This window comes from Marmota marmota, unplaced genomic scaffold, assembly GCF_001458135.2.
Source record: "Marmota marmota marmota unplaced genomic scaffold, marMar, whole genome shotgun sequence".
Lineage (NCBI taxonomy): Eukaryota > Metazoa > Chordata > Mammalia > Rodentia > Sciuridae > Marmota > Marmota marmota.
The window spans coordinates 31,358,672-31,371,931 of record NW_026000249.1 but is presented as its reverse complement, the minus strand read 5'-3'; the positions used below and the strand labels follow the sequence as shown (position 1 = coordinate 31,371,931).

The 13,260-nt window shown below is 40.2% G+C and overlaps 1 protein-coding gene across 1 annotated transcript in view; it reads left to right on the top strand.

The window, feature by feature from the left end:
* Positions 1 to 13,260, top strand: part of Efhc2 (EF-hand domain containing 2) — a 206,743-nt gene that overhangs the window by 131,529 nt on the left and 61,954 nt on the right. The window contains exons 9-10 of the mRNA XM_048796279.1: positions 2,142 to 2,338; positions 5,721 to 5,851. Of these exons, the coding sequence (XP_048652236.1) occupies positions 2,142 to 2,338; positions 5,721 to 5,851 (328 nt within the window). The remainder of the gene's footprint in view (positions 1 to 2,141; positions 2,339 to 5,720; positions 5,852 to 13,260) is intronic.

Below are 13,260 nucleotides of genomic sequence, written 5' to 3'. Positions count from 1 at the left end.
ATGTTATATATATACACACTTATATATACATACACACACACACACATATTATTTATATGGTGCTGAGGATTGAACCCAGTGCCTCACATGTGTGAAACAAACACTCTGCCACTGAGCCCCAGCCCCAGCCCAGGACTCTGTTTTTTGTCTCAACATATTTACATCGTTTATCTGTGCTGAAAACACACATTTGGAAAGAATAATCAGTGATGTGCTGGTTAACTGGCTCTTTGAAAAAAAAAAAATTGAAAGTCCTGATTTGTACTGTTTGTCACTTTCCTTGATGTGAATACCCCAATCACAGCCAGTTTTAAGAAGCCAACAGTTTAAAAAAACTGGCTTGCAAAATCTTTGAAAATTCAACAATTGGCTCTTGTGAGCTGGTATGAGCCCTTAGCGCACCAATGAGTAATGAATAATTTGTATAACTAAATCAAGACTCCACAGTGATTTGAATAGTAGAAAATCTTACGATATGAAATTGAATAGGGATGAATATAAGTCATACTCTGAATAGTCAAAAAATCACATGTATGCATCTAGAGTGGGGAAGATGTGGCCAAGTAAATTGTAGCATGTGTAAAACAGAAAGGGTGATAGTAGTCAATGAAAAGCTTATAATAGTAGTGGCCATTACTCAGTACCTGCTGTTGTCCTTTCTAAGAACTCTAAGAGGTTAAGTTTAGTAGTAGTTCTCCAAGAAACAAATACTGAGACAGGATTATCTCCAAGATATTCCTTCAGGGGAAATGCTGGTGAGGAAAAATGTGGAGAGAGCCAGAGGAGACTGGGAGAGCCATCAGACTGCAGTACAGTTCTGACTCTGGTAAAGGACAGAGAGAAAGAAGAAGGGAGGTCTTAGACTGTAGTGGAATTCTAAGAAGATTTCTGCAAGGCTGAGCCAAAGCTGCTAGTTGGAAGAGCCCTTGTCTTTATAGGAATGGGCCAATCTTAGCATCTCTGCCTTGTGTAGTCATTTGTTGGCAGAAGCCTGTGGGAAGTATGACCTCGGCATATACTCGAGGATGGATTTCAGAACATGACAGCTGGGGTCTTCTACCAGTCATGTTCCCTACAATAGGTAATTTGAGAGGTACATTTTCCTGGGCCCCCACAAATTTTGTTTCCATATTACCAATGAGAATTTACAGAAGTTCAGAGAGGTTAAATAACTCTTAAAGATCATCCAGCAGGCAAGTGACAGAACCAGGATGTGATGTTGCTTTACTTGGCTTCAAGGCCTGTGTCTTTCCACCACTTGTGTTATCAGAATGTGGTAGGAGGATCTGATAGTGATGTAGTAGTGACCACAAAATCTCATCTGGTCTCAGACTGTATTCACAGGTCTGTAGATTTCAGTTCTGATTCAGAGTTTCAGTTCTGATTCAAGCAAACTCTGCTTGCTACTTTCCAAGAGGTCAAAAACCAATGCCTGGAAGAGAACAGATGAGTTATTGAGAATTCTGGGAAGTAAAATACATGATGAAAAACTCAAAGAAGCAAAGATACTTTACCTGTTAAAAATAAAGTTAGGGGGTTAGGGATATTGTGGTAGAGTGTTTGCCCAGCACACTTGAGGCCCTAGATTCCATCCCGAGCACTTCAAAATAAATTAAATTAAATTTTAAAAAATATGTAAAAAAAGTTAAAGGGACCCCCACAGTTGTCTTCAAATACTTAAGAAATCTCCTTCACAGAGGTGGGACAATTTACCCTTAATTTGCACGTCAGAATAAGTGCAAGACAAATAAGTAGAAATAAGCACAAGTGAGACATTTTCTAAATGGTACTATTCAAATGTGCTCCAAAGATGAGTAACCTCCTGATGTTACACACTCCCAGTATGCTGCAGGAATATTTATGTAGCAGGTCTTTGCTATGTGTTTATTTGATTAGGAAGGGAGAAAGAAGAAAAAGGCTAGAATACTATACCATGTTTTTTTTTTTTTAACACATTCACCTAGGAAGTCTTATTTCTTTGTCCACTGCCTCATTCCTCCCTTTAGTCTGAGAATAATAGACAATATGAGTTCACAGGTAAGTTGTATAGTCTGTGTTTGAGGATGAAGCAACTCTAAAGGCAAGCCACATGGTTCTTTTAAGAATAAAGACTACCCATGAACTTTTCTCTCTTTCTCTAGGGCTCACTGGTGGGATGTTTTTGAAAAGAATTCGTGTTAAGAGGCCTGGACAAGAAATCTTTAAAAGTGAACTATCAGAATATATCAAGTCTGAGGAGCTGTATGTTGGAGCCAAACTGAATGTGAATGGCTACCTATTTCTTTTGCTCAATGCTGATGAGTACACCTTAAACTACATGGAGAATAATACAAACAGGGTGAATTTACTTTGTATAATTCTTCACTTGCCTCTCAGCCCTCTGCAATGTGTGTTTTTCTTTCTCTAGGGGCTTTTCTTCTTCATCTTGCCACTGTTTTACATTGTGCATTCACACATGTGGGCATGAATAATGGATCCGTGCAGCTTGGCCACAGGTCCCATCACAGAGGCCAGGTCCTTGTCTCCTCTGTTTACACGCTTGGCTCTCCACTGCCCAGCATCACGGATTCCAGGAAGAGGCAGGAGGCTGGCCCAGGGTTGAATCAAGTTTCCTGCATTTTCTGCTGACACTAACAATGTTCAGAAAGAAATTCAGCAAGTATAGGAAAGGAAGTCAGTCCGGTGCCACACACTGTGCCATCCCAGTTAATTGGCACAGGCCAACAGAGAAGGCCAAGACCGGAACAAACAGAAACCCCAAGGGAACTCAATAGCTTCTGGGGTTGCAACTTCCTATAACTGTGGCCACCTGAGGCCTAAAAAAGAATTTAAGGAGGAATTGGCCCTAGTGAGCTAAAAAAGTTTTTTTTTTTTAATTTGAATTAAGGTGGCAGATGGTTACCATTCTTAAAAGTGCTATTATGGCAGTTCTGTTCAGTAAAAATAACATTTGGGAAAAATCTTAATTTTGAATGTGGACTCATTCAGTGTGCAAACGTGTATTTGGGAATCATTGCCTAATATTGAAAAAATCTGTCTGGAAATTTTTTATTTTAAAAGTTCACCTGTTACATAACAATATTTATGTGCCATTTATATACTACAGTACCAGTTTTGTCTTATTTACATATAAAATGCTCAAGGTTAAGTTGTTAGCACCAGTCTCTCCATATAATACATGTGTATCCCATCTTCCATATCGATTTGGGACTTCTGAGAAGCAGAAGACAGAGTTATAAATGCAAGAGGTGTATTGGGGGAAAGACCTCTGAAGGACAAAGTGAGGGAGCAGAAGGAGACAGTGGGTGGATGGAGTCTTCAGACCAGAATTCAGGTCTAATTCCTGTTGAGGCTAGGAAGGAAGGGTGGATGGGAAGAACCTCATCTGGGCCATGCAGCTTTGAAAAAGTCTCAGCCAGACAGAGGGAGAGCCCAGAGCAAAGACTGCCCATTTGAGACACCCAGAGTCAGGCAGGAGTGCCCAGCTCTGCTCCCCCTGCTGTGTTCTATTACTGAGTGAGACAGCCAAGGGAGACTGTGGCATCATTAGGGATACTGCATTTGGACCGTGTGTAGATCTAGAAGTTGTGGCAGCTGGAGGCTGTTGGCTTGTGATGCTCTTCTCCACAGGGTCTCTCTTGATAGGAGGCCTGAGCAGCCTTGGCTGCCACTTCATGTCTCCATTTGTGATATTAGAGATTTGGGTTATCATAAAAGCATGAACCATCAGCTATATAAAATACTGAACTCAGGTAAGAAACTCTATAATTGGGGAGTTAAATTTCTGGAGACCAGCAGGCCTGGATTGGAAATCAGACCCCATACTTTGTAGCTGAGAGACCTAAGCCATGTGTCTTCCCTGACCTTCATTTTCCTCATCTTTGACATAAGAGTAACAAGAATGCCTGTTTCATAAATTTGCTAGAAAGATTAGATGTGATGATAATGTGTGACGTGCTTAACTTTATGTGGACTATAGAAAGTTCAGTTGTTGTAACTATTATAAATTAGCATTCTATTTCAAAATAGAGGGTGAACCTGTGCCTTAATATAAAATATACAGACAGTTCCCAATTTATGATTGTTCAACTTAGGGTTTTTTGACTTTATCATGGCATAAAAGCAATATACATTCAGTAGAGACTGTACTTCAAATTTTGAGTTTTTCTCTTTCCCTGAGCTAATACTGTGCAGTCCTATCCTCTCTTGGCAATGCTGGGCAGTAGCCATAAGCCACAGTTCCCAGTCAACTCTGATCACTAGGGGAAATAATCAATACTCTACAGTGTGCTGTGTTACTAAGCCAGGATATTTGCTGGGCTAGGTATATTCAGTGCACATTTTTATTTTAGGGTACCAGGGATTGAACTCAGGGGCACTCAAGCACTGAGCCACATCCCCACCCCTATTTTGTATCTTATTTAGAGTTAGAGTTTCACTAAATTGCTTAGTGCCTTGCCACTGCTGAGGCTGGCTTTGAACTTGCAATCCTCCTGCCTCAGCCTCCTGAGCCACTGGGATTACAGGTGTGTGCCTGGCTTATTCAGTGTATTTTTTACTTATGATGTTTCCAAATTACATTGGGTTTATTGGAGCATAATCCCATTGAAAGTCAAGGATTACCTGTATGTAAAAAGGTAGGTATAGTTTTTTTTCCCCTCTTTTTCCTTTTTTCCTCATGCTAGAGATTGAACCTGGGGTTTCAGGCATGCTAGGCAAGCGTTCTACCACTGAGTTGCACTCTCAGTCAAAACATATATAGTTTTAAGGAATAAAGAGCTTTTCTTCTTTCAGAATGATAAAAGCATGATAGGACATTATCTAGTATCAGCATCTCAAGTGAAAATTACATTATTTTAAAACTACTCTTAACAAGGGCATACTAGGCAGAGGAAGATTAATATACTCTTTAATACCAGTCCGAGGAGTCTTTTCAAAAGAGCTAATAGATCCTATCATGGAAATACATGAAAGGAAATGCAAAAAAGGAGAGGGAGTGGGGGCCTGCAGTAGGTGCCAAACCACCTGGATCATTTTGTGGTGGAAGAGAGGGAGCTTTATTCTAAATTACCACCAATGTTTTTATTCTAAAATTTCATCTTCTCATTTTTGATCTTTTAGCTGTAATTATTTATAACCTTGTGCTTTACTGAATTGAATAAGAAATATTCTTCCTAAGTCAAAAGGCTAATCACAGGGTAGGAGACAGGAACAGTAGACTTTCTGCATGAGTATTACGCTGCCTGTATGGATCTTTGACAACTAGCTGTGCTCTGATCAGTGCATTGCCTGGGTAGCCAGAAGTTTCTGGGGTTGTAGGGGGGCATTCTAATAAATGGAGAAAATGAGGGTCTACTTATCCAATTTTGAATCCCCATTCTCTGCTTTAGGGTTTGCCAAAATATTGGGCCCATGTCCAAGGTTATAGGGAGGAGGCTGAGGTGGAAGCAGATTGTTTTCTTATCTCTGTAGCCTGCTGTCTCTTAAGTTCATTTCTCTCAGATTTGGGGCCTAGGCTAATGACACTTGTTGTCTTAAAGGCATAGCTCAAGAGATAACAAAGCTAGTCATCTCTTCTCTGTGTTGGTCTCTATACAAAGGCATTTCTAGCTAACTTTGGGTTTACCATGTACAGTCTCTTTGCTGGCCATCATAAATATTGGGCTCCTGAAGTTTCAGGTATATTTAAATATGTCTTTCCTTTCATTTCTCTCTTCTAGTTTCCATTTAGCAGCATCGAATTTGCCCTACAAAAGCTGAAAGACTTAGAATCGAAATCAAAAGATATCAAGCAGGTATTTGCAGCTGCTGACCCTAGACACACAAAGGTTTTGGATTATAATACATTCAGGTAAGCAATATTCTGCTAGCAACAATCTGTTTCCAGCTCAAGATTGTCTGAAGAGCACAAAGAACAGTTGCTTTCTTCGTGTCTCCTAGTCAGTTGACTATAGGCTTTTTATTAGAAATTGGCATTTTGTATTTGTATTACTTTGTGGTCAAATTTGGGCTATTAATATTCTAGTAAGCTTTACATTATAAGTTTTTAGGTAGGAACAGAGACTGAAGAAAGCCTAGGAAGTCAGATGCTCACATTGTCTTATAAATCATGGTGTCAAAAGATCCAAGGAATGCTGGGAATAGTGCATCTGAATGATAAAGGTAGAAAAAAGTTCAGCTAAGAGTTCCCTTCAAATCTGGGAGACAGAGAAGGGCTATATCCCTAGGAATGCAATAAAGTTGGAAAAGGTAATGAAAACTTTACTGATTAGCAAGAGAAAAGGTGATGTTATGTATCTGTGTATATGTATTCTCATATATAGATTCTAAAAGACAAAAATATAGGAATTGAAGGGGAAAATCTGACCATAGTTGGACGTTTCATAAAAAAATCATGAACAATAAAGGTTTTCTCTAAGGTAAAGCTGAATCCCGTGACTGTTCAGTGACTGACCTAGGCAAACTTCCAAACAGCAGAAACACAGGGAAATTCAAATTCAGGGTCTAAGTACAGTTGTGAGACTTCTTAGCTTGAAAACAAAGTGAACAGAGCCTTCAGGAGAATGTAAATTAAATCATGGATGGAGGACAAAGGGGACATTCTCTTTAGGCTGAGAATTCTGGCTTCTGAAAACAATAGTGGCTGAAAGCTATATAGTAAACTGGGCTTGATGCAGTCAAGATGTGCACTGAGAAATGAGGAAGCGAGCCCAGGCAAGGGTAGCAGGGAGGTCTTTCCAACTTTGTGTCTACAGTTGCCTGTTGCATCACTACCTGGTGGCCTGGAGCCACCAGGAGGCCCACAGTGCCCCAAGAGCTCATTTGTTGTTTTAACAAAGCTCTTTTGTGTCTCTAAAATGTTCTTTGGAGAGAAGCAGTCAGAGGACACATTTTTATTGTTTATAATTCCCAACCTTCTGGGATCAATAAGAATTTATAGTCCTTTGTTATTGTTCATAGTCACATACACATATTCATGGTGTTTTGGAAAATAAATGGAGGCAGAGTAAAGAGCAAAGATAATTAATTACTCAGGCCATGGACTAATGGAAAGCAGTGGAGGAGAAAACAAGAAATTTCCATCAGAAATGAGGGAGCGGTTTTGTTTTATTATTTTGTGTCCTTTTACAAAAGCATCCATTCTCCCAGTACTCTTGCAAAGTCTATTGGAAACGTTTTAGTGAGTTCATGGGGGCTTTTTGGGAAGCATTTAGGCCAAGCAGGATCTCCAACCAGGAGAAATTGCTCTGCAGATGGAGGCCTGACCTTAATTGTGGGTGGGATAAAGGACTACCACACTGCTATTGGAGGGGTGGCCTGAAGGCACTGCATGCTCAGAAAGAAAAAGCTCCCCATCCCAGAAATTCCTTAAGACTAAAATCACCTTAGGTTATGCCTGGCCTGAAGAAATCCTCCAGTGGCTTGCCATTGTCCTTACAATAAGATCCAAATATTTGACTGCGGCCAATAGGATTCTGTTTATAGTTCCAGCATCGACACTTCTTTTTCTCCAGCCCTGTTCTTTGGCCTCCCTGGTTGCTTTTCAGTTTCTCAAGCACATTCAGCTCTTTTCCTGCATCCATGCCTGTGCATGTGCACTTCCCTCTGCTGGGAAGGTCCCCATCATCATCCTTTCCATGTTAATCCTAGGATTCATCCCCAGAGGGGCTTTTTTTTCTCTATCCTATCTAAAGTAATCAAGAAAAGAGATTTATGTAGCTCACAATTTGGGAGGTTCCAAGGCATGGTACCAGTATCAGTTCAGCTCTGGTGAGGATCTCATGTCAGATACAGCATCATGGTGGAGCACATGTAGGAGAGATCGCATGGCAAAATAGAGTGGGAAGGGACTAGTCTTTCTCTTTCATAATAACCCTCTCATGAGAACTAACCAGGGTCCAATTGATACTGGTCTTGAAAATCAGGATCTCAGGATCAGGCCCTCATTCCCCTGTTGTTAAAGATTAAATAAGAGAGAGAGAGAGAGAGAGAGAGAGAGAGAGAGAGAGAGAGAGAGACAGACACAACACACACACACACACACACACACACACACTCCTCCAGAGAGGAGGGAGCCCAGAGATGATACCTAAGGGAGTGGGGATATCTTGTCCCTTTATAGATTTCAGGTTCCTAGGTTTCCTTACTTCTCATGCTTACATGACCAAAAGGCAGGAAGAGAGCCATCCAGGGGGTGATTGCTTGTGTTATGTAAGTGTGATCCTCTCCCACCCCCCAGACTATGGCTGTCTACCCATTTCCTTTTCTTTTAAAAATTTGTTCTAATTAGTTATATATACATGACAGTAGAATGCATTTGACACATCATACATAAATGGTGTATAACTTTTCATTCTTCTGGTTGTACATGATGTAGAATCACACCTGTCCTGTAGTCATACATGCACATAGGGTATCCTTCCTATCCCCATACTCCCTCTCCTCCCTTCACTCCCCTCTGTCTAATCCAAAGTACCTCATTTTTCCCTAGCCCCCCCCCCCGCTCCCATTGTGAATTAGCATCATATATTAGAGAAAACATTTGGCCTTTGGTTTTGAGGGATTGGCTTATTTTACTTAGCATGATATTCTCCACCTCCATCCATTTACCTGCAAATGCCATAATTTCATTCTTCATTAAGGCTGAGTAATATTCCATTGTGTATATATACCACATTTTCTTGATCCATTCATCTGTTGAAGGGCATCTAAATTGGTTTACCTATTGTGAATTGAGCTGCTATAAACATTGATGTGGCTGCGTCACTGGTCACTGTAAGTATGCTGATTTTAAGTCCTTTTACCCATTTCCTTTTCTTTGATAATCAGCTACCAGTTCTTTGCCCCATCTCATGATGAGAGCTACATTAATCACTTCCTAGGGCAGTGCCCCCAGAGACCAAATCGCCTTCCATTAGGCCTTACCTCATAAAGGTCCTACCACCTCTCACATTACCATACTGGAAACCAGGGTTCTAAATACATCTGCACTGAGGGGCAAATCACATATAAACTGTAGTAGTCTCCAAATGGGAGTATAGACCAGGAGTCAAGATGTCCTGGTTCATATAACATGTTTGGGGTTGGATACTCACTGAGTTCTCTGGGCTTGGGTCTGCCACTGTGTTTGGCCCACAAGTGTGGGTCCCTGCACGTTGTCTTCAGACCTCTTTTTTGCTCCTCACACCCTTGCCTATACAAAGACAAAGGAACTACATATCTAGTTACTTTTCATATCATATTCTAATCTATCCTTTGCTCTCTAGCTAATATTTTTCTTTTATTTGTGTGTGTGTGTGGGGGGGCCTCCTCTCATCAGAAGGTAATCTCTTTGAGAGTGAAGACCTTCTCTCTCTTGTTTTCTGCTTTAATCTTATCGCAGTGTTAATAAATGTTAGTTGAGTGGCTACATTTTGTTTATCCTGACAGCTTTGGCTCTCACCAATAGGTTGTTGTCTCCATTTTAGTTCCTCATTCTCAGACCCTTATCCAGAATGATAGACTTGAAAATACAGACATCTCTGGGATCTCTCCCCTTTGAATATCCTTAGGCATCCTGAAATAACTTCCCTTAAATTAACCTCATTTTCTTCTTTCAGATAATTGCAGCTCGGGATGGTATCTTGGTAAAGTTTACTATATGTGTTCCCAGAACCCAGGCCTGGGTTCAGCTTGTCTCTCCCCTCCCTCCTATCTCCACCTCTCCCATCCATCATATGGAATTGAACCCTTTGGAAACTTTGCTTACCATCCATTCCCAGCTTCATTTGCATCACAGTTTCCCCTGACTCTCTGGAGAGCTGCAGAACTGATCTTTTCTTAACTCTCATCCTGCAAAGTTTTGTTATAGTGACCTTCCTGAAGTCTGATTAGGTCATTCTTGTGCTCTGAACTCTGCATCAGCTCCCCATTGCTTGCAGGACTAATTCCAGCTTCTCAGCATATCATGTGAGATCTGGCCCTTGTCTGCCTCTTCCTCCTTATTTATATCTTGCTAGAAGGATACGTCTGTAGAAGCCACCATTTATTGAGCACTTACTATGGGCCAAGCAATGTGCCAAAATGTTTTATATCTACCATCCACTGGAAGCCACTTATTGAGTTGTTACTTGTTTATTTCCCTGCCTCCATGATCCTGCCAAGTACAATAGATGTTTGTTGAATAATTTAATGAATGATTCTATTTCTCAAGGAACATTCAGTCTACAGCCTGCAGCAAACAAATAAATAATTGATTATCTTGCATCAGAGAAGGGCCATCTGTCTCTGGCTTACTGGAGTCAGGGAAAGATAGACCTGACCCTCACCAGTCAAGTGAATTGGGTAAGCCACATTCACCATCATGCATCTCATTCTTTGATCTGTATTATTAGTCCCTATGGGCCTTTCTATATTTTGCTATTCTGAAACTCTTAAAATATAGGTTTATAATACACTTATAAAGTGTTCTCTTTTCAAATTTGTGTGTTGAAATCATAGAGAAGAGTAGAGACAGGCAAAGGTGGATTGTTAGGCTTCTGTCCAGTGTAGCTACCTGGCCCTCTCAGTATATTCTTGGTGCCTCAGAGCCCAGACCTGCTGTGTTGTCCAAGCCCTGGCATTCCGCTTTCTTCTCTCAGAAAAACCTCAAAGATAGGAGCCAGTAAACTACCTCTGCACAATGGAGTAACAGGTAGGCCTCTCAGAGACATTGGTCTTAGGATAGACTTGATGGATGCAGGGATAGGTCAAGAAACAGTAGAGAGTGGTTCTGCTTTTTTCACATGGGCAGGGAACATTTTTCTTTGGCTTTGTGAGTGTCGCCCACTCTGCCTCTACCTAGATCTGTTTCTCTGCAACCTTTTCTTTACAGTCTGAGATTTACCTATGAGAACTTCTGATTTATCAAAAGAGAGCAGAGGGTCTTTCTCAGAGCGAGGGCACATTTCATCAGGGAGCAGGGCAGGGTCTAGGTTTGGCAGGGCTAGTATTTCACAAAATTGGGAACATGGGTAGGTGGGGCTTTCCAGAGCAGGCTCTGGACTCTAAATTACATGTAGCTTCAGCGGTGAAGGCCCAGTGCCAGGGAAGACATGGCCTGTCCCTTCCTGTGGCCACCTTTCTGAGCCTTGATCTGCCCATTAGAGTTGACATTTGACCCCATGTAACTTGTGCATATTTTGGCCCTCTGTGTGCTCATCTCTTCTCCCTACTTGGGCAAAGTTCTTAGAGGGCAGTGGCCATAATCAGTTCACCCTTGTGTCTTTCCCAGATCCCTCCAGAACCCACAGTTCTTCCTCAGACCTCTATTATTAATCATGGGTCAGTAGTTCTTCTATGAACATCCATATAATAAATTCCTTCTAAGATTTAGAGCCTCGGGAAATGTTCTCACTTATAAAACTGAAATTCTTCCTGAGGGAGGTAGTGTACTATAAATAGATCAGATCACACTGGTTTTGTAGTCGGCAAACCCAGATCTAAATCTCAGCTCTCTCATTTACCAGCTTGGTAGCCTTGGGTAAGTTGTTCAACAATTTTTTTCATCTAGAAAATAATGATAATAATGCCTACTACATAGAGCTGTTGTGATGAATAATAAATTTGATACAGTTTATAAAATTCTTATTGTAGTCCACTGACTAGTGCATGGTAGACACTCAAAAAAGAAAGAAAGAAAAACAAAGAAAACACTTTATCCCAATATGGTAACCTGGTGTCATCAAGAATAGTTATATGAATCTACATGCCATTTTCAGTATTTCAGTAAGCTATATTTTTACCTGTGATGGAGTCATCTAAAACATTAATAAATGAAGTTGGAAAAGAATCTCTTAAAAACTTTGAGGCCATGAACATGGAAAATAATAAACATCATTTGTGGATCCAGGTTGGGAAACATTAATATAATCTAACATGTTACTGTCCTTACTTCAAGGAAGCAGATTGTAAATTTAGTGTTTAGAACATGGTAATGATCTCATTCTGATTTATCTAGGATGGTTATCTCTCCCTTTGAATGGCTCTGCTCTATCTTTATTTGGAGTACTCTGTGTACATTGCTGTTGGTGTTTTTATTGTAGGCTAACATCTTTTAAGGAAGCCACTAGTCTATGAATCTGTATGAACAGAAGCAAAAACAAAGATAAACAAACACATAAATTCCAAACACACTCAAACATAGGTTCTTATCGTGAATCAAAGCATCTGCTTTGTCAGTACTCATAGCATATCTTTGAGAACAGCATTTTGAGCCTTCCTAAAAGCATTAAATATAAATAATGTGATGTGGTAGAAAGAAAGCTGGCCTGGGAATCAAAAAAGATGAAGGTTTTTTATTTGCTTCTATCACTGCCTGGTGGTGTTGTTTGTAGTGGTGAGGGCTTAGTTTTAGAAAAGCAAAATCTTCTCTGGCTAGTTAGGCAGAAAAGGAATTTATTAAAAGGATTCTGGGTGGTTCACAGTATCTTTGGAAAGACCAGAGAAATAAGCTTGAGACTGAATTTTAGGAACAAAGCCCAGAACTGGGCTGTAGAAATATCTGATGAAAAAATGACCTCTGTTACCACTGTCCCTACCCATGAGTCCTTGCTACACTTGCATTGTTGCTAAGAACTCCCTTTTTTTTTTTTTTTCAACCATCACTACCACCACTTTTGGCCACTTTTGCCTCTTGCCACCTCTGAGAGCTGAACCCCCCTGACACCAAACATGGACCCTGTTGAGTTGGTTTTCTCCTGTTATTGCCTTCTCAATCAACATTTTCTGAAAAATTCATGATTAGTGGATTCTGGGTCATGTGCATGTTTCTAATTGCATGGAAGGCCAGGAAATTGAACTTGGAACATAGTATGGGAATTTACCTAAATATAGGCAGGGAACATAGTATGGCAGGGAATATAGTATGGGAATTTACCTAAATATAGAAAGGCTACTTTAAAGGTACCGTTTGTACAAAAGTTTCAGTTAGGTTGATTAAGTTCTGGAGATCTATTTGTACAGCATAGTGAATATAGTTAATAATACTGTATTCTTGAAAATTGCTGAGTGAATCTTAAGTGTTCTTTACACATACACACACACACACACACACAAAGGTAATTAGTGAGATGAGGGATCTGTTAATTAGCTTGATTTAACCACTTCACAATGCATAAATATATCAAAACAATGTACAATGTAAATATATATAATTTTTACTTTTTTTATACCTTTGTTTTTTTTTTTTTTTTAGGGGGGGGAGGGAGTTTTTAATATTTATTTTTTAGTTTTTGGTGGACA